This window comes from Stenella coeruleoalba (genome assembly GCF_951394435.1).
Source record: "Stenella coeruleoalba genome assembly, chromosome: 20".
Classification (NCBI taxonomy): domain Eukaryota; kingdom Metazoa; phylum Chordata; class Mammalia; order Artiodactyla; family Delphinidae; genus Stenella; species Stenella coeruleoalba.
The window spans coordinates 51698522-51724006 of record NC_137166.1 but is presented as its reverse complement, the minus strand read 5'-3'; the positions used below and the strand labels follow the sequence as shown (position 1 = coordinate 51724006).

Below are 25485 nucleotides of genomic sequence, written 5' to 3'. Positions count from 1 at the left end.
TCCATCCATGCACCCAGCCCAGCTCAGGCCTCATGCTCTCTCACCTGGACCATGGCCCCAGCCTTCTCCCCACCTCCTGCCTCCAGCCTCACTCCATTATTATTCATCCTCTGTACAGGCTCAGAAGGTCTCTTTCCCACCCAGAGTTGATTCTGCCCCTTCCCTGATCACAGCACTTTCTTGGGCACTTGGCAGTAGAGTTCAAGCTGGTGTTCAAAACCCTTAATGGGCTCTTGTCTGCCTATCTTTTTTCTCACAACTCTAAAGCCTCAAATCCTTCCCTGGCTTTTTTTTTTTTTTTTTTAAATCCAAGCAACATGGTGCTGCCTATCGCTTTCTACACACAGAGGTGCTTTCCAACCACCTGGTCTTCACACACTTTTATCCCTCTGCCTGGGACACCCTCTCCCACCTCTGTTTACTATAACCAACCTTACCCATCTTCCAAGACTAAATGCAGATGTCACCTATTTGGGAAGAAATCTCTAACCTCCCAGGCTGGGTTAGGTGCTTTTCCTGAGCTCTCACAGAGCCTGTAGCTACCTCTATCACTGTCCTGCCTGGCTCAAAGCTCTCCCAAGGAAGCCTCTACAGTGCTGAAACTGTTCTATATCTTGACCCGGGTTTTGGTTTCATGGATGTTTACATGTGCAGTAATTTATCCAGCTGATACTTGATTTGTCCATTTATCATTGTATGTAAGTTATACCTCAATTACAAAGTAAATAACCAAAAACAAATAATTAAATGTCCCCCAAACTCCCATCATCCTCAGGAGAAAAATCAGTGCTCCTCAGCCTGGCATTGGAGGGTCTATTTTTCTGTCTTCTAAGGTCTAGCCATGGCAAATAGATGATCACTAAGTGTTTGCTGAATGAACAAATGGCACACCGTTTCCTGCTGGCCGTTGGTGACATCTATGTGTGTGCCTGGCCCACATCTTGTTCTCCCTCTTTCTGCCAAGAGAGATGCTCTCCGAGTTGCCCTTGCAGCTAGGGGTGGTCATGCCAAACAGCTCTGGCCGATGAGACAGAGTCTGCTGCTGGCTCTGGGAAGGCTATTGCTTTTCTTTATAAAAAGGAAGAGATGTGTCCCCTTCTCCCTGCAGATATGACGTATGAAGCTACAACACCTGCCACCTCCTGAGCACAGGGGAAGGGCCAAGAGAGTCACAGAGAATCACAGCACGCTGGTCCCGGTGCTATGCAGACTGAGCTGTGGGTCCACAACTGCCCTCCTCCAGACTTGTTTTGTGAGGGAAATATAACCCCTAGTGCTTAATCCATTACTGGTTGTGTTTTGCTATTGTTAAGAAATGTAGTTGTCAACGTTAAAAAAACAAGAGACTTCACATAAAAACCCAATACAGGACTGTGGACCCTGCAGCACTGTATCTAGGGTCCCGGCAGTGGGATAATCCCAAATCACAGTGGCACACCCACGGGATTAACAGTAAAAAGAGCCCCTGTTAAATCACTGAACTAGACGCTGCTCTGAGGCGGCGGGATGCGTGCCTCACACTGGAGGCGGCTGGAGGTAGCAGAGCTGGAGGTGGGGCCAGGTGGGGGTCGGGGACTGGCCCAGCAGCCGGACCGAGAGCAGCAGCAGCAGTAGCAGTAGCAGCAGCAGCAGCAGGCCCAGGACTGGCGCCAGGATCAGCGGGTGCCGAGTGACTCTGTGGGGAGGCAGCACAGTGCTTGGGGGGCCCAGGGGAGCCCATGGTATCCCGGAAGTGCCCTGTCTGACCATCACCCTCCTTCTGGAGACGGCTTGGGGTGCACCTGAGCTGCTGGGGGTGCAGGGGGCGCAGGCAGAGGTGGCCCCAGACTGGCCTCCTGACTGGGACCAGCTCCTTCACCACCGGCACCAGGGCTTGCTGCAGCTCCGGCTCTGAGGGCCTGCTGGGGGGAAAGGAAGGCAGGGCGATGGTGCTGGACTTTTTCTCTGCCCCCAAGTCTGCCCCCAGGCCCTTGGGTCCCTCTACCTCTCAGGAGGGCTTCCTGGGATGTCTCCAGGGTGTGAGTCTCCCAGAGGGATGGGGAGATCCACCTGGAAGGACAAAGGAGACAAACTTGAGACACCGGGTCCTGGATTGGGAGCGGTGCTAGGTTCAGCCCACTGGACAGAAGCGACCACATGGAAGGGGGTGGGACACAGTGGTTCAGTGCGTGAGCCTCCCGGAGACGCACTGCTGCGTTGAGCCCCCAGCTCTGCCAGTTTCCTGCTATGTGTCCCTTGGCACGTCCCCCCATCTCTCCAGGCCCCACTTTCTCCATGTGCTGGATGGGGATGATGACGGCACCCACCTCACAGGGCTGAAGTGGAGAATGAATGAGTGAATGTGGGCAAAAACCAAAAAATCAGGAGGCAGGCTCAGAACAGTGCCTGGCAGACAGTGAGCGTACAATAACTGCGTGAGCTACTCAACATTATTATTTCCATCTTCTATCTGATTCTGGAAGTATACAGGCTCCCTGAGGGCAGAAACTCCATATTCTTGAGGAGCCCAGCCCTGGGCTGGGCCTAGTCCACCGTGGATACTGTTTTTTGTTTTTTTTTTTTGCGGTACGCGGGCCTCTCACTGTTGTGGCCTCTCCCGTAGTGAAGCACAGGCTCCGGACGCGCAGGCTCAGCGGCCATGGCTCACGGGCCCAGCCGCTCCACGGCATGTGGGATCCTCCCGGACCGGGGCACGAACCCGTGTCCCCTGCATCGGCAGGCAGACCCTCAACCACTGCGCCACCAGGGAAGCCCCCATGTATACTCTTTGGGTCCATCTTCCTGCCCTGTGCCAGGCCCAGCAGGCACTTTAAGATTAAAGCCCCCAATACTCCTCCTGACTCACTTTCCCACCTCATCCCCCGTGTCTTTCTGAAAGGGCATCCCCTCTGCAGATCTCAGGCTTTCCCACCCATGCCTTTGCTCTGTGGATGATGATATGGTAATAACAATACAATAATAAATAAAGAGTTCCAGGAACACCAACCCCAGCCACTATCTTCACCACTGTCGCCTCCTGTGTGTCTGCTCTGTGCCAGGCACTTTACTACCTGATCCTTAACACTTATCCTCACCCTGAGAGCTGGGTAAAGATTGCTGTCACACTAGCCGCGAGGAAACTGAGGTGAGGCCCCAGTCTCCATGGAAGGGAGCGTGGTGTGGTGGGAAAGAAGTGGGCTTGGGGTCAGGCTGCTCAGAGAGACCATGTTGGACGGTGTGGGCCCTGAAGGGTCCCAGGTGCCTGGAACGGAGGCTGGCACACCTTCGGGGCTCACGGATCTTATCTGAGGACTGCAGGCTTCTGACCTCGCCAAATTTCCTTCCCTCTCTTCCTTGCCTAAGAATCAGGATTGTCACCTGCCACTTTGAGAAGCAAAGGAGCTGGTGTGGGTGGTGCCGGGCAGGGCAGCTGTGACAGGTGCGGTGCCCCAAAGGCGTTCTGGGCTGGCCAGGGAGGGCCCGGCCCTTCCTGAGTGTGGGCGCTTGTGCCTGTGCATTTTTGCAACCCGGGGGTGTAGCCACGTCTGTGGTGTAGCGGCTGCGGCCCTGTATGTGTGCTTGGGGGGGTCCCCTGGGAACATTCTGGCCGCCCACTGGCCTGCAGCCTCCCTCTCCAGCACCGTCTCCTCTCATTAGCTGCAGCGAGGGCATCGTTATCTCTTGGCCTGCTTGTGGGTGTGGGCAGGGGCTGGGGAGGAGCTGTGACTACAGCAGCCTCATCTGAGGGCCTGCAGTGGATGGTGCAGGGGACTGCGTACCATGACCGGGATCTCTGCTTCCTCTTCTTCCTCTCTCCTGGGTAACCTGGGGTGACAAGAAAGTCGCTGCAAGCATCTGTCTCCCCTGCCTGGTTCCCATTCGCCCGCTGTGTGGCAGAACCTTTAAAGGAGGGCTCTTAACATGGATGGGCACCGTGGAGAGACCTGGAGGATATCCTGGAGTTTGCCAACAAGCAAACTGTTGCGAGTAGGTCTCAGCATCTGTATTTTTTCAAGGGAATTTTCACCAAATTCTCCAGAGTATGTGACTCCTACAGGGTCAGGGGCCTCTCCACCTCATTGGCTTTCTCAGCTGCTACTTTCCCAGCTGATCCCCCAGTTGATCAGAGGCTTCTGGTTCTCTCACACCCAAAACACCAGAGACTCAGATCTCTCCGGGACCCCACCCCCTGGCCCAGCTTCCTGCCTGGTGGGTTGGGCCATTTTCAGTCAGTCTCGGTCTTACTGGGTCTTGAGAACTGGGACTCCAGCTCAGACTTCCTTGACTCCAGAACCCAGCTGTGTGGGCCCTGCCCCCATCCCAAATCATTTCTCTTAAGTGTGCAAGCTCCAGCCGCTGCGCCTCCTATGGTCACAGCTGTCTGAGCCCCTGAAATGCCTCTCTGGGGACTCAGGCCTCAAGCTGGCCAGCCCTGACGTCCCTTGGAGACCCAGAGGTCCACAACACCTGCCAACCACCTTCGCTGGGGATCAGGGATCCAGCCTTCCAGCCTTAGCTACCAGCTTCAGGCCCAACACCCTCAGGATACAGCTGTTTCCTCAACTCCCATCCAATCCAGGCTCGTGGGCCCCAGCCTCTGCCCCAGTCAGACACACAGCTGTCTGATCCTCTGGGACTTCTATTCGGGGACCCCCAGCCCCTCTCTCAAGGTCCAAGCTCTCGCCCCTGGTCACGTCTAGGGGTCACAGGATTCACCACTTCCCTCACTCCCAGCTTCCCAATCTGTGGATCATGCTGCCCCTACCCACCGCACCCTGCTCGGATGTCCAGCCCCTACGCCAGCCCTTGTCTACGCCGCTGCTCAGCCCCCTCTTCCATTCCCTGGTGACGCTGGGGGAGGTCACAGCTCCAGGGCCCCCATCCTGCCCAATCTCAGCTTTCCCAGACAAGTCCAATTAGAGGCCGCGGCAGGCAGCCTCATTAGTTGCCGCAGCCGGGAGCCTGCAAGAGGGGAGGGGGAACAGAGAGGCACCGCAGGAAGGCAGAGGCCCCATGGAGGAGGGTGGGCCCAGACATCTAGTGCTTTCTCTATCCTCCGAGGCTGCACATGAGCCTCGTAACAGTCGGTAACAATCACAGGGCAGGGGTTCACTCCACCCCATCACAAAGTAACCGAGCTGGGATCTGAACCCAGGCTGTCTGATTCCAGAGCCCCTGATGATCTCCCAACTGTCTGGCTGCTCTCCTGGGGCACAGTCTTGGTCTCATTGATCCCACAGTTCCCTGGAGGCCTTGGGAGAGGTGTGTTCAGTGACAGTGACTTAGTGACTGAGCTGTCCCATCTGCCTGACAACTGTCTTCTTGTCTAAGGGCCTCCTATACGAATACCACTCCTAAAGGATCCCAAGCAGGGCCTCCTCCAAAAGTATTTCCCCCCAGGTGGGGTTGGGTGCTGGATGTCCTTCTGGAACGATCAGGGTCTGAGGGCAGGGCTGGGTCTCACTCATCCTGGTCTGCAGGCCCAGGGTGGCCTCAGCATGAATGAACGAGGGAATGAGTGATGCACTCCCTCGGGGCTCTTCCAGGCCTTGTACTCTAGCCATCTGAGAGTTGGCGTCAGCTAGAGGCAGAGGGATGGCTCAGGGAGGACCAATCTTCTTACCACATTGATCGCTCCTTCCTTCCTTCATGAGGGTATGCAGGCTCTGCCTGGAAGTTTCTCTGTGGGAAAGAAAAGCTTAGGTCTCCCAGGCTGCAACACCTGCCAAGAATTCACCACCTGCTTCTAAGCCCTGCCCTCCTCTTGGGCCCCACTTGAGAGTGGCTCTAGCATCCCTCCAGGAGCAGAAGCCAGAAGCAGGACAGTTGTTCCAGCAAGCCCCTTTCTCCTTCAGGACCCAGGAGTTCAGGACCCCTGCGCCTCTCACACTCATCTGGGCCCCAAAGAGGCTCAACGTTTCCCTTCCAACACTCTTCTCCTCCCAAGTTCCCAGTCTTGGGGACCCAGGTCCCCCTCCATTTTCTCTGGAGACATCCATCCTTGCCTGTGGTCTCAACCACCAACTCGACACTTTTATAAGTACATCCCTGAGCTCCAGCCTTGTGCACCCACTGCCCCTGAGAAGCACCCCCCTATCCCTCAGGGTGCTTACCTCACAGGGTGGCAAGCTAAGTTCAGCGTCTTTCTCTCTACTCCCTTCCCGGAATCCAGCGCCCTCAACCCCGCTGTCAGCAGGTCGGCAGCTCTGTCTCCCTGCCCCTTTTTCTCTATCCCAAGGCCCTGGTCTGGCTCAACCTTCACCCTCTACCTCTGGATCACTTTCCCAGCCTCCTCCCTGGCCTCCCAGGCTCTCAGCCTCCAGTCAGTCCCCATGTGGCCCCAGAGGGGTCTTTCTACATCCAGAGGTGACCTGCCCCTCCCTACCCTCAGCCTTCCTGTGGCTTGATGGAGAAAAGCACAACCTCTCAGCTTCATTGACAGGGAATTCCTTTCATTATCCAGCCAGACCTCATCTCTCATTAGTCACCCTCACTGCCCTCTGCTCCACAAACATGTTATGTGGTTTCACGCTCTCACATCCTTGCATTTACTGTTCCCACTGCCTGGAAGACCTCTCCTTTATCACACCACTTAACTTCTTTCTTTCTTCAAAATAAACTCGTGTCAGTTTCCCTGTGATATCTCCTTCAGTCGCCTACCCAACATGGAAACTCTCTTCTCGAGGCTCCCACAGGGCCCGCCGCCCACGTCTAGCACATGGATCATCCTGCATTGGGATGGCCTGATTGCATGATCTCTACCAGGCCTTGAGCGCTGGAGAAGCCAGGCCCTGAATGACTCCGCTCTGTATCCCCAGGAGCCAGCGCAGGCAGCACCCGGAGGCCCGGGTCAGCCTTCCCCTCCAGGAGGCAACGGACCACTCTCAGCAGAAGCTCGCTCTAATTTACACTTCCCCTGAGGAGCGTGGCTCCGCCCCCCACAAGCTGTGTGATCGTCCTCTGAGCCTCAGTTTCCCATGAGTAACAGGATGAGGGATGAGGGTGCCTAAACCTCGCAGAAGCAGTGGGAGAGGTCAGTGAGGAATCCCACAGGAGCGCTGGTGTCAAAGAGAGACAGAAGCTTCTCTCAACTCAGGGAAAAAGTGAACAGAGAAACGAGTTTGTCTTTTAAGGATGATGAACAGCTTTGAAGCAGTATAATTTTCAAGACAATACAGCGTTGTTTACAGAGCTGTTAGCAATATTTCCTTAAAAAAAAGGAATTCTTCTGGCACTAACAGCTTAAAATCTCACTTTTCAGCTGTGAACACTGAAGATGAGTTGTCTTCGTTGTTTCAAACAACGTTTGAAATATTGTTCAGGTAATTACGGAAGTCATAAAACAATGGCTATTGTTGAATTCAAGATTACGTAGAGGGCTTGTTAAGTTTTTCTTAAAGGTGACATATTCAAAAGGTAAATGCTTACTGTACCTTTATGGTGTCAAGAAGAACAATTCACTTACTCCCTTCCCACTGTAGTCCCATTTTAAATAAGGTGATTCCTGACAGTGTATTTGAAATAAGGACAACCACTAGCATGCAATTTGTGTGTTTGCTTTGTTCACTTTTGTCCTCCACACCAGCAGGCCAGTCCCTAGAGGGCAGGGGTGGTGTCCTGTCTGGCTGGGGGCTCCTTGGCCAGCAGCCAGCAGGCCCTCAGTCAACATCTGTCTATGAGATGGGGAACAGTGAAGGCACATGGTGTCCCAGGCCCCTTTCCCGGCCCCTGGATCCAGTGGTCTCAGAGTCCCTCCTGTGCTCACCTGCCCCCCAGTTGGGGCTTCAGGTGGAAACTCAGCTTCCTCATTGGTCTCATTGATGACCTCCTCCCACTGCCACACGCCACACAAAGGGTTGGAGAGATCGGCGGCTGCCACTTCCTGTTTCTGGGAGAGAAGAAGTTGTTTCTGAGGCCATGGAGAGTCAGATTAAGGCAGAAGACAGGTCAGAGGTGGGATGGAGATGGGCTGAGGCGTAAGGATGGGAGGTGGAAAGAAGGTGGTGTGAGAGGTTGGGCTGGGGAGTCGGTGGGGGCAGCACCCGGCAGGGGTTTGGTGCTCAGACCAAGGACTGGGTTAGGGATGAAGTTAAGGACTGAGATGGTCCTGGGGGAACTGGGGTGGTGTGAGAGGGCTGGGTCAGAGTTGCCGCTGGCGGTGGGTTAGGGTGTTCTGGGGGTGTCAGGCCCACCTGCCGAATGGCCTGGATCTCCACACCCAGCGATGGTCGTGGCAGCTTGGTCCAGTCCACTCTCCTCACCTGAGCCCCTTCGGGTAGCCTGGCCACACAGTCAGGACGGGGAAAGCTGCCTCCATGCCTGCCCACCACCTGTCCGTCAGCCTATGCTGGGGTTGCTGCCCTGCCCACCTTGGGGCTGGAGGCCAGGGGTCCCTGTCCTGGGGCTCCCCTCCTGCCTCCTCCACCCCTGCCATTCCACTCACTCATCCAGCCCCTCATGGGTCTGACTCAGCTGCTCCTCCAGGTGTGAAATTTCCAGCTTCAGTTCCTGCAAAGGACGAAGTGGGGGACCCCTGGGTCTCCATTTTTCCCCACCCCCCCATGCCTGGGCTCCTCTTCCAAGGTCAGTTCCACTCCTGTGACTTCTTTGGGCTCCTCCAGACACATATTGCCAAGGGAGAAGGGGAAGAAACAGTGACAGAAACTTAGGAAGCCAAAGAGAGGCAAAGAGCAACAGGAACCCGGAAGGTAACCTATCAGTCAGGAAAATTAAGAAAAGGAAGGCAGAGATAAAACACATGGAAAAACGAGAGACACAGAAACAGATTCACAGAGAGGCAAGAGACACATGGGGTGCAAGAGACTCTGAAGACAAGGTATAGAGAGAGGAGTCGCCTCAGGAGACAGAGGGACTAGACCCAGAGAGAGGCCGAGACAAGAATCTAAACAAGCCCGGCAGAGATACAGAAATAGGAGGAGGGGAGATGTGGTGAGAAGTCACCCACAGAGAATGAAAGTGGATGGGAGGGATTTCCCTGGAGGTATAGTGGTTAAGAATCTGCCTTCCAATGCAGGGGACGTGGGTTCGATTCCTCGTTGGGGAACTAAGATCCCACCTGCCTTGGGGCAACTAAGTCCGCGCGCCACAGCTACTGAGCCTGCGCGCTCTGGAGCCCGCACACCACAACTAGAGAGAAGCCTGCGTGCCGCAACTAGAGAAGCCCGTGCGCTGCAACAGAGACCCCGTGTGCTGCAACTAAGACCCAACATAGCCAAATAAATAAATAAATATTTAAAAAAAAAAACGGAATGTGGATAGGAGATGGAGATAGAGAGAGAGAAAGGAAGGAACAGAGGAAAAGTGAAAAGGCAGAGAGAGACAGAGAGGGAGAGAGACACACAGTCAAACAGTAGCGATGGAAGAAACAAGACGTGGAGACTTAGAAAAAGATCAACAGAGACAGAAGCAGGCAGCAAATCCCAGAGATGGCAAAAGAGAAGTGGGGAGAGTGGGGCCAGGCCAGTGGGTTACCTGGATTGTAGTTCTGTACTCCTCCAAGGTCTTGGCCAGACTCTCCGCGTGGCGAGTGCGCTGGGAAAGCCCAAAGCTCACTGAGACTGGGCCCAGCCCTCCAAAGACGCTGAGGCTGGGTGTTGGGGGGACAGGCGGGGTGGGCTTGGGGGAAGAGCTAGGGCCTGAGGGAGAGCACCAGTTTCCCGGGAACCACTCTGATCTCTCCTGGCTAATTATCCAAGGATTACAGCCAAGCAGGACTTCCCTTTGCAGACTTGGGGCAGGAGACACACAGAAGGCAAATGTTTTCCCCCAGCCCCCTCACCTCGGAGAGGATGGCGTCTCGCTGGCAAATGAGGCGTTCACACTCGTAGAGCTGCCGCTGCCAAGGAAGGAGCCCGTCCATCTGTCTGGCCTGCCCTCCCTGGCCTGCCCACTCTCCCGAGCCCCTCTCCTCAACCTCCATCCATGTCTCTGGACATCAGCTACACCGAGAGGGGTTTCAGCTGAGTTGCCCACTGGCCCTGGGAACCTGACGGCTTGACTGAAGTCCCTGATCTCACCAGACCACGGGGGCTGAAACTGGTGATTGTAAAAATGGCCTCGGGGTGGTAGGAAGTTGTTAAGGTGCTAGGGACGGGTGGCACCTTCAAAGCCTCTTTCTCCGTGGCCAGCTCCTCACTCCTCCTTTTCACTCCATCCTGCTCGGCCAGCAGCTTCTCGTTCTGAAAGAAGGGACCCTGGTCACATTCACTTCAGCAAACGGCCATGTTAATATTCATAGCTGACATTTGCTGAGCACTTGATGTGCCTTGGGCCTCATGCTCAGCACTGTCTATGTTTTAGCCCATTTAATCCTTCTAACCATCCTATGGGATCTCAGCTTTGATTTGCGGATGAAAAATCAAAATAGAGCTGCAAAAATGGAGATAAGATAGGATGCACGGGGTGGCTGTGAGGATTAAATGAGCTAATTATTATTGCTAATAGTTACTGAACACCTTGCCAGTGTTAGCTTATTTCTTATGCCCTATTTTAAAGATAAAGATGGGAATTCCCTGGCAGTCCATGGTGAAGACTCCACACTCTCACTGCTGAGGGCCTGGGTTCAATCCCTGGTTGGGGAGCTAAGATCCCACAAGCTGCGGGGCACAGCCCCCCCAAAAAATACCAGTATGATGAACCCCCATTATCCATCACCCAATTTCAATAATCATATACATTCTCCCCATTTATTTCTTCTATATTTTTCAAATTTTTTTGTTTTGTTTTGTTTAACCAGAGTATTTTAAAGTAAACCCCAGGCATCATATTATTTCACCTGTAACTACTCCAGCATTTGTATTTTCTACTTGAGGACTTTTCCTCTAGTAAAACCACAATACAGTGATCACTCTTAACAAAATTATTCATAATTCCTTAATATCATTGCACACCCAGTGCTCTTTTTTGGTTTCGGTTGTCTCACAAATGTCTTTTCACGTTTAGCTTCTTTGAATGAGGATCCAAACAAGGTCCACCATGGCTTTTGGTTGAAACCTCCCATTTCTTTTCATCTGACAGTGATCCCCAGCCTCCCCAGTCCTGGCATTTTTTCAGGTCCTTCATTTATAGAAGAAACCAGGTCATTTGTCCTGTAGAATTGGTGCGTTTGGATTTGCTTTACTGTGTTCTTGTTCCCTGTGCAGGATATTTACCATGCTCCTCCCCCCTCATTATTTCCTATAAACTGATGTGTAGGTCCAGGGCCTTGTCCAGACTCCTGTTTAATTTTTGGAAGGAAGATTTCATGGATACTGCTATATGCGTTATACTGTGCCTTTCAGGAAGAATGTAAAGTCTGGCTGTCCCAATTATTAATTTTTACACTGTAATCATCCCCAGTTTTACAGAAGAAATTAGGATTGGCGTGGCTAAGAAACTTGGCCAAGGTCACGTGGAGAGTAAGTGGACTCAAACCCAAATCTGATTCCAAATCCTGCACTTTTGTTGTTGTTGTTTTGCAGTACACGGGCCTCTCACTGCTGTGGCCTCTTCCGTTGCGGAGCACAGGCTCCAGACGCGCAGGCTCAGCGGCCATGGCTCATGGGCCCAGCCGCTCCACAGCATGTGGGATCTTCCCGGACCGGGGCATGAACCTGCGTCCCCTGCATTGGCAGGTGGACTCGCAACCACTGTGCCACCAGGGAAGCCCGAATCCTGCACTTTTAACTCCCAGACTCCTCTGAGCCAGTTGCAGCCCTGGATGAGAATGGGGAACGAGCTTCGTCCCTCATCTCAAGTTGCTCATCACTGGAGGTGGAGACCGACACAGAAGCAGATGATAATACATGAGGTGGGCCTAGGGCCCTGGGCCTTGTGGGAGCCCAGGCTTTGCAAGGAGGATGTACTGGGTCTGAGTCCTCAAGGGTAAAGAGAGTTATCTGCGAAAACAAGGGGGCTGGGAGAGGGCAGCCCACGCCAGCCACAAAATGAGATTTGAGAATAAAACAGACCAAATTCCAGTCTAGAGCTTCCAGGCACCAAAAACCTAGCAAGTTGCACTGAGTTTTGACATGAGGCAGTCACTGGGGAAAGCATTTCAGGAGCACGGAGGCAGTCGACTTACCCTTGGCCACATCCCTCCTCCTTGCGCCCCTAGGGATACCAAGGTCAGCTCCCCGCCTCACTCCAGCCTGGCTCAGCTCCAAGTCCTCCATCAGCCGCCTTCTCCCCCTCTCAGGCTCAGCGGGCCTGGGCTGCCAGGTGAAGGGCAGAGGAAGGACGGGCCAGGAATGCTGTGTCAACATCTGTCCACCTGGTCGGGATTTACAGGCTGGATCCTGGGCCACTCGGCAGGGAACCTGGTTACTCAGCCGCTCCTGCCTCCTTCTGCAGTAACCTGAGCCCTGCTCTGTACCTTCTCGTAGGAAAGCTGAGTGTCCCTTACTCCAGCATTATTCTACTGTAACTTGAGAACTTGATCTATAGATGGTCTGTAGGCAGCTGCTGAGAAGGGAAAGGTGGGGGAAGGGAACCAAGAATAGCTTGTTTATCAAGCGCCTAGGATGTCCCAGGCGCTGCTCAAGGCACTTGACCTGGCACAGGCCTTCTGGGCCAGGAGGAGGCAGAGACTGCCGGCTGCCATTCACCCTGCTTATTCCCTCTCCTACTTTCCTTGGGGGTCCACTATCCACGCGGGCAGGTGGGTCCCAGCCGCAGCTCTGGAGGTGAATCAAGATGGAAATCTCAGCAGATTCAGGACAGATACCCGGCTGGTTAGCTAACCCAGCAGCCATTCTCACCCCCTCTCACTCGTTTGCCTCCCACTCCAGAGGCTGAGGAAGGTCAGATATTATCCCAGCCTCTCGTCATGTAATCCAGTGAGCTGTGAGAGGAGTCTGCTGGTGCGGGGGTGGAGTGGAGGTGCTCCTGGAAAAATGTTTCCTTCTTATGAAGAGAGAGAGCCGTGAGAGGAGCATTTGTCCCTCTTTGTCCTGCTTTGAGTGAGAACGTGAGGTCTGGAGCTGTTGTAGCCATCCGTGATCCCGAGGCCACGGGCAGACAAACAAGTCAAAAAGCTGCCAAACCAGCCCAGAACCTTCAAAACCTCTTGTTAAGTTAATTAGTGTCCTTCAGACTGAAGCCACCGGTTCTTTGGTGCTTTCTTCTTCCGAGCTGAAAGTATCCCAGACCTATCGGTGGCTGTGTTATCCATGTCAGGGAGTGGTTCGGCTATAATCATTTGATGTCACTTTAGCCAATGAGATATGAGAGGGAGGTCCTGTCATGGGGCTTCAGGGAAAGTTTCTTCTTGTTCTTTTTTTTTCTTTCTTTTTTTTTTTTTTTTTTTTTGCGGTACGTGGGCCTCTCTCTGTTGTGGCCTCACCCGTTGCGGAGCACAGGCTCCGGACGCGCAGGCTCAGCGGCCATGGCTCACGGGCCCAGCCGCTCCGCGGCATGTGGGATCTTCCCGGACCGGGGCACGAACCCGTGTCCCCTGCATCAGCAGGCGGACTCTCAACAACTGCGCCACCAGGGAAGCCCTCTTCTTGTTCTTAAAAAGAGATGTTTTGGGGGAGAGGGTGGGATGAATTGGGAGATTGGGATTGACATATATACACTAACATGTATAAAATAGATAACCAATGAGAACCTGCTGTATAGCACAGGGAACTCTACGGCACTTTGCTGTACGGTAGAAACCAACACAACGTTGTAAAACAACTATACCCCCAATAAAAGAGATGTTCTAGAAGAAACAGTCACATCCTGTCTGCACCCCATGCTTCACACCATGGCAGCCATCCTGCAGCGAGATTCCCATTGTCCCGACAGAGGGAATTTTCATGGAAGAGCCAGGGAATGATAGTGGAAAATTTTTTGGTTTACGTGTAAAAGCCATAATACAGACATAGGACAGAGATGTGGGAGGATCAGGCAGAATGAGTATTACTGCCTGGACTGGGCAGAGATCTTCAGCGCTGGAGGAGGAGTTCAGGAAGAGTCAAAGAAGAGAACAACAGAGTGAAAATGGGCCCTGAGGCCAGTCCCAAGTCCCAGGTTAGACGGCTGGACAGGATGGATGCAGTTGAACCACAGAACCTCTGGAACATCTGGGAATCTGAGAGAGGTGTTTCCCAGCTCAGTCTGTGAAGCAGCAAGGTGTGTGAAAAATAGAACAGAGATGGCTGTGTGAGGAGCTAAGGCACAGAAGGCCCAGTGAGGCCCCTATAGACACAAAGTCACAGGAAAGCAGCTAAACCTCCTCTGTGCCCCTAAAAGGGTGTGGAGGAACCCCAGTGGCATTTGTGGGTTGTCGGGTTCCGACGAGGGATACCACCAGCAGATGCAGTGAGGACAGTACATCCAGAGACCAGAAGGCAATGCCAGCCCCCCAGTGGATGCCAGCGTGCAGTGGTGACTAAGGCTAAGGACCAGATGGGACAACGAACATCAGTCTGTGACCAGCAGAGAGAACAGACATTGACTGAGGAGCACTGAGATGCTGCATGGCTCTCCAGCAACTTAGATGCCACCTTCCGTGTGGGCTTTATTTCCACCTAAAAGGAGTAGGTGGACCCAGAATTTTAACTAAGACGATGTTTTCTGTCTCAGAATGGGGCTTGAGTCAGCCCTGAGGCTGGACTGGGCCTCTTCATGCTATGTGTTAGGCTCTGGGCTAAAAGTGGCCATTTAATCCCCACAGCAATCCTGACGAACAGATACCCTTCTCTCCTGTTCTTAGAGAATAAAACTATGGCTCGGAAAGGGCACGTCACATACCTAAAGGCTGTCTGTTGTGTAAGTGGCAGAGATGGGATTTGTTTTTTTTCTTTTTGGTCGTGCTGTGCAGCATGTAGGATCTTAGTTCCCCAGCCAGGGATCGAACCCGTGTCCCCTGCAGTGGAAGCTCAGAGTCCTAACCACTGGACTGCCAGGGGATTCCCAGAGACGGGATTTGAATCAGGGCTGACGTTAAGGCCTGTGCTCTTTCCACCATAAAAAATATGAACAACACTAGCTATCTTCTAGTGAGCTCTTTCCATGTGTCCTGCCTTGTACCTAGCATCCTCTTGTTTAAATCTCACACAATCCAACCAGGGAGATTCCATTATTTTTCCCTTTCTCGCAGGTGAGGGCACTGAGGCACAGAGAAGGGCAGACTGGCCCATGCTTATGTAGGCAGCCTCACGTAACCGTAACCGGGAGTCCGCCCCATGCCCCACCCTCTTACCGACTGTGGCAGTCCTCACATGCAGCCATGTGACCTTCAGGGACTTCACACATTGGGATTGGGCTTCTGAGGTCTCCCTCACCAGACTGAAGGGTGTTTGTTGCAGGCGGCTGGGGGTGTTTGGGGCAGCAGTGGGTAGGGCAGGGAGATCCTGAGGACTGGGGAAGGGGTAGGGGTGGGCACTGGGCCTCAGCTCACCTCCTCCTGCAGACTCTCTATCTCAGCCACCAGCTGCTGCTGCTCCTTTTCCTGACCGAGCCCAGAGAGAGAACAAAGCTGCCTTTTCAGGCCTCCTTGCCCCCAGATTGCCCTTTTTCCACCCCTGGGCACACAACTTGGGCCTGGGTCACTGAAGAGCAGGGCTGGGGGAATGCGTCTGGGGAGCCCTGCTGACTGCTGCTGTCCCCTTTGTCATGAGAGGGACGGCAAGTAGATCTGGATCCAAAGTCTGGGGAGCAGGGCCTGGACTGAGGGAGGAAGCCCGGGAGACCTCTGCCCTTTCCCACTCCATAGTCAGTCTCTGTTGCTCAGACTCCAAGATAGTAGGAAGAAGAGTGCACCTTTGTGCCCCTTGCCAGAAACCCACCGTCTGACGGGCTTGGGCCAGAAGGCCGCGATTCTGTTCCTCCAGGCTCTTGGCCAGAGTCTTCAGGTCCTCCAGTTCCTCATCCAAGGCCTTGGCAAACTGCAGAGCCTGTTGGGTACTGAGTGGGGGCAGGGGCAGGTGGGCCACATGGGAGAGAGGAAGACAGAGATCACAGATGTAGATCCACTCAGAGCAACAGAGAAATCCCAGACAGAGACCCAGAGGAAAAAGGAGGGAAAGAGACTGAGTGTGGGGGACAGAAACCCAGTTTCTACCTAAAATACTAAGAAAGTGGCAGTGAGCCTGTGCCTGTGGGCAGGTGGGACACGGGGGTGTGCAGGAGGGTGGGCGGGGCCGGGCCCACCTGCGGAGCCGCTTGCGCAAAGCCAAAATTTCCTCCCCAAGGTGCAGGGAACCCTCCTCGGCTGTCTCCACACTGCGCTGCAGTTTGGCGTTCTCCCCAGCCAGCCGGCGGTTGCTGAGCTCCAAGTCCTCCAGGCTGCTCAGCAGGTCAGCTGTGGCGGGCCTGGGGACAGGGAAGGTCCAGGGTCACTGCCCACAGCCCTGGCCTCCTTTCCCCAGGTTGGGGTAGGTGTTGGTGTCGGGGAGATGCGGCTCTTCTAGAGGAAGAGAAATAGGAGACTGCCCCACTCTCCCTGCGCTATTAGCACAGCCTGTGTCCCTCACCCACTTCCCGAAGGACCCCAAGCCTTAGGCCAGGCCCTGGGCCCTAGGCAGGCTGGAGGGCATGGGCAGGGGGAGGGCAGGGAGGGGCTGAGGATAGGTACAACTCAGGTCTGGGGTCTTCGCCTCCGAAGCTCTCCAGGTTGGCTGGACCCTCAGCTTCTGAGCATCCTGGAGGGAGACAGACAGAGGGTGGTGGGCTCCCAGGTGGCCTGAGATGTTGGATTGCTCCAGGATTCCGGCCTTGGTCTTCCTTTGGCCTCCATCCTCAGATTCACTCTGGGTGATCCCATCTGCTCCTGGGGTTGCAATTATACACACCATCCAGAAAGCCTCTTGCTCATGGGTACCTTGAGCTCAGACTGGATCTCCCCATAGCCCCCAACCACCCTACATTCATCATGCCCAACATTGGGCAGCACCTCAACTGCCCCAAACTTGTCTGTCCTCCCAGTTCTCCCACTCACCCACCCAGCCCCTGGGCTGTCCTGGCTCCCTCACTCCTCCTGCCTCAGGCCTCACCTTCTCCCCCTGGATCCTCACCACAGCCTCCTCCCTGGACTCCTGGCCTCCAGCCTCTCCTCCCCTCTCCTGCCTCTTCCCTGCTCACAGCCCGGTTGGAGGAGGTTCCAGAGAATAACAAGAAAGCTATATTTTTTGACTTTTGTTTTGTTTTTATAAGCCTGGAGAAATAGAACATGAACACTTTTTTATGGAGCACCTCCTGTGCGTGAAGACTTTGGGGTAGAATGGTGAGCAAACCAGCCAACCAAACAGCAGGGCAGGTAATGAGTCAGATAATCAGATTTCTGCAGGGGAGGACTGCAGGTCTGTGCTGAGGGAGCTGGAAAGAAAGGGACCTTAGCCTGCAGCATCCCAGGCCTTCCCCACCAGGGCTTCCCTATCAGGTGTGAAGGATTAGAGAAGACACGGAAAGTTTAGGCTGAGAAACAGCCTGAGCTGAGGCCAGGCCGGAGCGGGGCAGTGCCAGCAACAAGACCAGAGGGACCTTGAATGCAGGGACTAGAGTACAGGGAGGGGCCAGCTTGATGATGGTGATGGAGATGATGATGAGAGGTAGGAGGGGCCTCTGTAACAGGGCTGGTGTTAGGAGGAGTTAGAAAGAACCCGTGAGGAAAAAAACAAATAAACTCCAAAGCTCAGGGCAGCTGGGAGGCAGTCATGTCATGGAGGCATCTAGAAAGCCAAACTCGCAGCTCCAGGTTAGAGCAAAGGTCTCTGGAGTCCTGCCCCATCCCCTGCTCTGCCCCTGGGTGGGAAGTTCCCCACACTGTCTGACCCTGGGCCTGCCTGCTTCATTCTATATATAACAATCTCACCAGATGGCAGTTGCTGGGAGGTCAGGGTTCCCTCAAAGGCGGTCTCCTCTTCCAGCTCTAATCCCCTGTATCAAAGGGATGAGGCTTAGAGCTCCCTGCAACAACCTGCCCACTCCTGACCAGCCACTGGCAGGGGGATTGCGGGTGGTGGGAGGGGACAGGTCAGGTGAGAGTGAGCACCGTAGGGAGGAAGGTGAGGCCAGATGGCAAGCGCTCGGGGCCAGATGGAAAAGCAGGAGGGGCAAGGACTGGGTTTGGAGGAGGGATAGGGACAGGCCTCTGTCAGCCCCTTAACAATCACCCTTCTCCTCCTTCCAGCCCATTTTATTTCTGCCCCCAGACTCCCTCTGCCTCCCAACTTCAGGCACTTTGTCCTCAGAACCCCCTCCCAACCCCATCTCTACTTTTCTCTCCTCCTCAGCTTCCTTCCAACTACAGCAGGTCGCTGTGCCCAAAGGGTGCTGGCTACAGTAAGCAGGTATGAGGTTAGATCTTAGGAAGGGTTTCCTGGGGGAGGGGGGAGGTGCGGGGACCCACCCATCCCGCTGACAGGCAGCAATCCAGTCCCGCATGATGACCAGGAAGGTGTCCAAGTCCACAGTGGCCTGAGGGCCCTCGCCATTGGGGTCCAGGCTGCAGGCCAGTGTTTGGAGGCGTGCATCCTGGGGACCCCGTCCCGTCACAGCCTCCAGGTAGGCTAGTACATGGGTCACAGCCACAGTGCCTGGGGATAAAGCAGGCTGTGAGGGAGTCGGGCAGGTGAGGGGTGGGGGATGGGGACAGGCAATGGCTTTGAAGTGGGACCACTGGCTGGGCTGGTGGCACCCCAGCACCATGGCCCTTGGGCAATGGGGCCCAGTCATCCCCACCGCAGAAGGTGGACTGAAGAGAACCAGCTGTGCCCCACCAGGTCCACAGTGGCTGCCCTTCCTCCCTCTCCCAGGCCCCAAAGCCCCACCCTCCTCTGTTAAGGTTCCCCAAGTTTCCTCCCCTCACTGTCCTTGTCCTGAAAGGCCTCCATCCCCTTATCCATTTCCTTCCGGAAGCTTCCCACAATCATCCACTTCACCCTAGCCCATCCCTCTCGCTATGGCTCCCCAGTTCCCAGCCGCCCATCTCCATCCCTCATAATTCCTTGATTCTCTGACCTGTCCTCTGGGGGTCACAAGCTTCAAACGTGGAGTTGAGTATTTGTTCCTCTAAGCCGAGCGGTGTCCCCAGGCTCCCCTCCTCTGGCTGGTCCAAGAGGTACACTGAGGAGACAAGAGTGCCAGCCCACCTATGAGGAGGGGGGACGATGAAGAGCAAAGAGGGGTGACCCCAGGTCCTGGCTCCTGCAGAGGGAAAGGAATTCATTTCAAGCTGCCTGGAGTTTGGGCTGGTGGGGAACCGCAGGAAGCTTTGGGTGGCAGCCACAATGTGAGGGTCTTTGAGTCACCTCCCCCATCCCCTGACCTGGGAATGTGGGCCCCATCTTTCAGGCCAGGAAGTGCCCCTGCTGTTGAATCCTTTGTGTTCAGTTGGCTCAGGAGCCCAGATACTGAACAAATACTCTGAGTACAGCCTTTCCTCCTCTCTTCCCCTGCTTCCCAGGCTCGGCTCAGAGGGGGCTAAGGGTGGAGGAGGGCAAAGAAGAGAGGATTCTGGGAGAAGCCGAGGGTGAAGGTGGGCCCAGGAGCCAGGAACAATCCAATATCGCGCGGGCAGCCTGGATCGATCACTCCCGGCAGCATCTCCGGTCTCCCAGCCTGCCTCGGGGCTGGGTCTCTCTCCTTCCCACATCCCTGAGGCTGGCGACATCAGTGCCCACGGCCTGGGGCCTGAAACGAAGGGGGATGGGGCAATCCAGGCAGGGTGGGTGGGGAGCAGTTAGGAGCTCAGAGTCCAGCTTCATGACTGTGAGCAAGTCTTTTCTCCTTTTGGAGCCTCAGTTTCCCCACCGGTAAAATGGGTGGGTAGAGTGATCTCCCCTCCCCAGGGATGGGAGGGCTAGGTCTATGTATTTGAAGAGCACCCCCTCTCCCCTGCCTCTGCACAATGTGAATATCCTGGGGTCTGTTTGTCCACTGCTGTATCCACACATAACAGGTACTCAACAAATGCTCCAAGATATAGAAGGAGCCTATATATTCTCTACCCCAGGACCCACTGGGCCAGCCCAGCCTCTTTCCCAGGGCTGGAAGTGACCTATGAGGCTCCCTGCCCTGACCCTGGACAGCTGGGTATAGCAGAGGGCCAAGCACAGGCTGCAAGGTCTGACAGACTCAGGGGGCAATCTGGGCAAGGGACTCAGGCTCTTGGAGCCTCAGTTTCTTCCTCCGGAAAATGGGTGGGGGGGTGGTTACTTCGCTCCTGGAGAAGAGATGAGATAAAATCTGGAAAGGTCCTGGCAGAGGGCCTGGCACATGGTGGGAGCTCAGTAATAAAACTGAACATGTATTCAGCCTTTAATAGGAGCCAGGCCCCTTCTGAGCATCTTACACCAACCATGGTGGCTGCTATTATTAGCCTCACTTTAAAGATAAGGATACTTAGAGACGGGCAAGTTAGAAACTTGCCCAAGGTCACATGTTCAACATATGAGTGCCCTTTCTCATCCCCCTGATTCTTCAAGGGTTCTTTGTAGTGAGCTAAAATTTGTCCCCTTGGGTTTGAACTCATGCTTCTAGGGAAGGGGAGTGGGAATGTATAGTTAGGGGAGACACCTCCTCTCACTGTGCCCCCATGTTATGGAGGAGGACCCTGAGGCCCAGTGAGGTCACCCAGGACTGGCCGGCTCCAGATGTCGTGGGATCTGAGGATCTGCATGTATCTACAGTGCAGATGTGACACTCTGCCTCCCGGGGCCCCTCAGGAAGATGTCACTCTGCTTCTCTCCTGTCTTCTTTCCTTCATTTCCTTCCTCAGTGTCTCTACCTCTGTCTCTGTCCTGTCCCTTCTCTAGTTTTTTCTCTCTGGCTCTTTCTCCCCATCCTCCTCCCCATCTCTCTGTCCCCTGAGTCCTGCCTGCCTGTCTCCATGTCCACCGCTCCCATTTTCTTCCCTGTCTCTGTGCTTCTTTCCCCACAACTCAGCGACTCTCCGTTCCCTGAGCCTTCTCTCTCCCTCCTTGCCTTCCTCGGTCTCCATCCCTTCTGGGTGTGTTCCTCACTTTCCTTCGGGAGCCTCCCAAAGCTGGCTCAGCCCTTGGCCATGGTTCCTCGGTGGCCGCACGCCCTCTGCTGGTGCAGACGAAGTTTAGATGTTTAGATGTTGGTCCCTCGGTCAGCCTGCCCTCACTTCCCGAACCCCGGTGTCTGCCTCCTACCTTCTTATCTGGAGAGCCTCCTGAGGCCAGAGTCCAGGCCTGCTAGGAGCCTCTAAGAAAGGGGTCTTGCCTCTCCTCTAGGATGGCAGTCTCCCTCGGGCTCTCTCACTTAATAGATGAGTTTCAGGAAGGGCAACCCAGCATCTTCCTCCCAAAGCCGCTTTCACACCCATTTGGTCTGCATCCATCCAATTATTCAAGGACTTAGCAACTGGGTTCCTATTACATGTCAGGCATTGCTCCAGTGCAGCGTGACCAACAGGGCAGCCGCTGGCCACAGTGGTTCTTGAGACCTGAACTGTGGTGAGTGTAAATTGAGGTGCTCTATTAGTGTAAAGTACACACCAGATTTTGAAGACTTAGTATGAAAAAAAGAGAATGACTCCAACACATTTTTATATTGTTGTATGCTGAAAGGATACTGTTTTGGATATATGGGGTTAAATAAAATCTATTATTGCCATTCATTTTGTCTGTTTCTTTTTTTTTCTTTCAATGTGGCTACTAACAAAATTTTAAATTACATATATGGCTCGCACATTGACCAGCGCAGCTCTAGGGACTGGGAATACCAGAGTGAATAAAACCGAGGCTGCCCTGTGGAGCTCATGTTCTAGTGGGGGAGACAGAGTCTAAACAGACAGACAAATAGATGTCAGTGCTATGAAGAGAAGTAAAGCAGGAAAGGGGAGAGAGTGCGACAGGGCAGCTGCTTTACAGAAAGCAGAGATCTGAATGAAGTGAGGGTAGCCTGTGGGTCACTGGAGAGGGTGCTCCAGGCAGGGGGCACAGCGCATGCAGAGGCTTCTACTCTCCCAGTCTGGCCTCCCCAGAGCAAATGAAATAAGGTGTCCAGGCAGGTGGGCACACAGCAGGCACTTCATCAAGGATCCCTCCCTACCGCCCACCCTGCCTTGAGGTGGAGGCTCAGCCACCCCAGGCCACCTCTCCCAAGTCCCCGAGTCACAGCCTGGTGTCCCATCCACCCACTCCTCCCTCTTCATCCTCCCACGGGACAAACAGGGATGCAGCCACTTACCTTCGGCAGCAGGGCCACCCGCCTGGCTCTCTGGCAGGTCCATGGGCCACCCCCGCTGCTCTGCAGCTGCTGGCGAAGCTAACAGCTCCCCCACATCACCGGGAGGGACCGAAAAGGGACCAGCTTCTTCAAGAGATCCTGGAAGGACAAACAGGGGAATGGCCTCCTCAGACCAGCCACCCGTGGATGAAGACCTGCCCTGCCCCACCTGTGTGCCAGGCCGCTCTGGATTCTCAGAACCAGTTTGCCTACCCCTGCCTGGACCAGTGCAGCTCCCACTCAGACCTGTTTTATGGACTGGAGGTGTGAGCTGGGAAAATGGGGGGCCCAAGGAGTGGGCGGCAGAGATCAAAGTGGGTAGGGTCACTCCTTCCTGCCATCCCTCCTCCTCGCAGTTTGTCAAGTTCCCCAGCCCTGTCCCTCCTGCCCAGTGACTCTCCCCTGACCCCTCCTCTCCTTCCCTATGGCCGCTGGTCAGGCCTCAGCCTCTCCCCCTGGGCCCTTGACCCAGCTTCCTGACTCCAGTCTCCCGCCCCAATCCATCCTCACAGGGCCCCAGAGCTACCCGCCCCTCCCCTGCTCAATGTCCTTCCACAGCGCCCAAGCACCCCGTGGACAAAGCCTAGACCTTGGACTTGATATCGAAGGCCCTTCATGGCCTGATCCCACCTGTCTCCCTGACCCCAAATCCCACTTGCTGCTCCAGCAACTCTGAACTGTGTGCTGTTCCCCAAACTGAGCCAGTTCTTCCCACCTCCAGGTCTCTGCCTGGGACATCCTCTTCACTGGCCCTTCCTGTCTCAGCTCCCATGTCCCCTCCTCTGGAAAACGTTTCCGAAAGAGGGGCTGTCCCTGGGTTCTCACACCACCCTGGGCTACTGACATTCTTGCCCTATCAGCTTGTATTTGGAACTGCTGGCTTCGCCTGTGAGTTTGATCCCCACCTCTCTCCTGCTCCCAGCCCTCCCATGGCTCCCTAGTGCCCTCAGTTGGAACCCCCCAGCAGGCGGCCCGGGGCACCGAGGCCATGGGATCCAGGCCGCAGTGAACTGACACCAGAGGGCCCCACACCATGAAAGTGATCCCCATGGGGATGGGAACCTGGCGGGGTGTCCTGGCACCACTGGGCGCACATCAGGAAAAGTGCCCTCAGGGCTAAGTCCAGCCCCTCAGGCTGGTGCAGCACAGAGCGGTCCCTGAAACTCCCGGCTTCTTCTTGCCACTTTTCTCTCCACTGGCCGACCTCCAGGTCCCTCACGGCCCATATAGGGACTCAGCATCTTCCCACGGTCCTCCCAGGCCCAGGCTCCCAGCTCCTCTGGGGAGCCTTCCTTGAGTGCCTAGAGCAGTTAGGGACTCCCTCCTTTGTGCCCTGACAGTGCCCTGTCCTGCTTCCATCATACCCAGGTTGACCATACGACTTACTGTCCCAACTCCAGGACACTTTCAAGAGTGAAAGGGGAGCTACGAATAATGACAACAGACAATGGTGCCCATATAAGGCTGAACTGGGCACACTGGGGCACACGATCAACATACGGTCACCTGGGGCCTGTCTGTCCTCACCCCACCCACTCAGCCCCCCTTTTCCTCACCAAGTACTCCCCATGCCCTGCTCTCCCTGGTGCCAGACGGGGTCCACAGCTGTGGAGTGCACACTTCCTGGTGGCTTTTAGAAGGTCCTAGAAAAAGGGGTCTTTCAAGAGAGACCCTTCCAGAGTGTGGACCAGGCTGGGGGGTGCAGAAGGGGGGTGACGGCTGTGGGGCCTGAATGGGGAAGGGTCCCTGCGAGCGAGGGTGCTGACAGGCCCTGGGAGCCTCTGACAGGGCTTGGGGGACACACTCCTGGTGAGGGACCGAGGGAGGCTCTGGTGGACCTCAGGGGTCTTTGACGGGGAGATTCTAGCAGGAGGAGGACCCAAGCAAGCATTGTGGGGATTTCAAGGGGGTCTCTGACTGGATTTCTGGGGAGTCTCCGGATTTCGGGGGAGGGCGTCTCTAACACGATTTTGGAGGGGAATCTGACAGGATTTTTGGTTTCTGCGGACCTCTGGCAGGACTTGGGGGGAGGGTTCTGATAGGAGTTGGGAGGAGCGAAACAGGGTTTGGGGGGGTGTCTCTGACAGGCTCTGAGGGAGAAGTCTGACAGAATTTCTAGAAGATTCTGACAGGATTTCAGGGGTCATCTACAAGATTTCCTGGGGGGTTCCTTTCAGTATTTCTGAGGGGATCTGGTGAGGATTTCAAAAAGACTTTTAACAAGCCTTAGAAGGCCCTGATATTGGGGACTCTCCCCTAGGATTTGGGGGCTCTGCCAGGATTTCAGGAGGGGCTCTGACCCGGCTGGTCCGGGGAACCTCGCCACGGCCAGGGCGCACCTGAGGCCACGTCCCAGTCTAGGGACACAGCTGAGGGCCACGAACGACAAACAAACGGCACCTGGGTCGTTGAGGAGAGACGCCTGCGCTGACCCCGCCCGGAAAAGCAAAGGCGGCGGGGTGGGACCGAGAGCGCGCGCGGCGTCTCAGAGCTCCTCCCCCGACGCAGGCGCACGCGGGGCCCAGGCGTGCGCGGGTGTAGTCGGTTACCTGTAAGGCCGCGCATGCGTAGGGCTGCCGGGGCGCGCGACCAGGCTCGTGAAGGGGGCGCATGCGTATTGGCCGAGCGGGCGAAGGGTGAAGGGACTACAGCTGCCGGGAGAGGGCGGCGGAGGCTGCGTCACGTGCGCTGGAATCTTCTCTACGCCCTCAAGCCTAGGTGAAATGGGCCCAAGCAAGGGAGCGTTGGCCTGAGGAACCCCTGGTCCATCCCCCACTTCTTATCAGTCAGCAAGCCGTCTCCCTTTTGCCCTCTGTTCCGTGCCAGGTTGCCGGTCACCGTCACAATGATGCCCTGCCCTGTCCTGCCTCACCACTCTCATGCCTTTTTGTGGCTCCAGTCACCATGAATTGATAGGTCCCCGAAAGATTCTTTCCCAAACCGTTTTATTCATTCCTTTTAGGAGAGAGTGGAGGAAAAATAGCCTCAGCTTTTCTGGCTAGAGCGAGGAAGAGAATTATATCCCAAATTGACTCCTAAGGAGGGGCATTAGGGGTAAAAGATGTCCCACGCATTCGGCCTCTTTGCTAGCCTAGACACAGAAAAGGAATGATTTTGCATTCTTCCGTTCATCCCATCCTTATTCATTCAAGTGTTACTTCCTCAGAGAGGCTTTCCTCTGACACACTGCCTGTAATTCAGACCCCCCATCTCTCTACTTACTCTTTTTTATTGGTCCTCGTGGCACGTCTCGCCACGTGACATATTCTATATTTGTGTACTGTCTTTGTCACCCCCCACTGGAATGTGAGCTCTGAGCAG

General features: G+C 55.0%; 1 protein-coding gene across 6 annotated transcripts; it reads right to left on the bottom strand.

Annotated features, from left to right (window-relative positions):
- Positions 1-690: 690 nt before the first annotated feature.
- On the bottom strand, positions 691-24647 carry KASH5 (KASH domain containing 5). Of its 6 annotated transcripts, XM_079908262.1 has the most exons (20): positions 24565-24647; positions 22126-22263; positions 18928-19032; positions 18317-18503; positions 17780-17844; positions 16544-16610; positions 16120-16281; positions 15756-15873; positions 15368-15418; positions 10101-10178; positions 9779-9835; positions 9472-9531; positions 8423-8487; positions 8172-8259; positions 7745-7867; positions 5603-5661; positions 3759-3804; positions 1985-2049; positions 1782-1901; positions 691-1675 (listed from the first exon to the last, which is right to left on the bottom strand). In XM_079908262.1, the coding sequence occupies exons 2-20, from the start codon at positions 22166-22168 to the stop codon at positions 1516-1518; spliced, it is 1719 nt and encodes a 572-aa protein (XP_079764388.1). In that variant the 5' UTR covers positions 22169-22263; positions 24565-24647; the 3' UTR covers positions 691-1515. The 6 variants fall into 6 exon arrangements, 5 of the variants coding, with proteins under 5 accessions (XP_079764388.1, XP_079764385.1, XP_079764386.1 ...); XM_079908259.1 differs by having other exon boundaries at positions 691-1901; XM_079908260.1 differs by having other exon boundaries at positions 691-1901; positions 7745-7861.
- Between the last annotated feature and the right edge of the window lie 838 nt (positions 24648-25485).

What these genes read in the sequence shown, in the direction of transcription:
- KASH5 (XM_079908259.1), bottom strand. Translation starts at nt 22,168, where the DNA reads ATGGACCTGCCAGAGAGCCAGGCGGGTGGCCCTGCTGCCGAAG. An exon ending in AGGAAGGAGCGATCAATGTG is followed by an intron (nt 3,805 to 5,602) that starts GTAAGAAGATTG and finishes TTGTCACCCCAG; the next exon opens with GTTACCCAGGAGAGAGGAAG. An exon ending in CCAGGAAGCCCTCCTGAGAG is followed by an intron (nt 1,902 to 1,984) that starts GTAGAGGGACCC and finishes CTTTCCCCCCAG; the next exon opens with CAGGCCCTCAGAGCCGGAGC.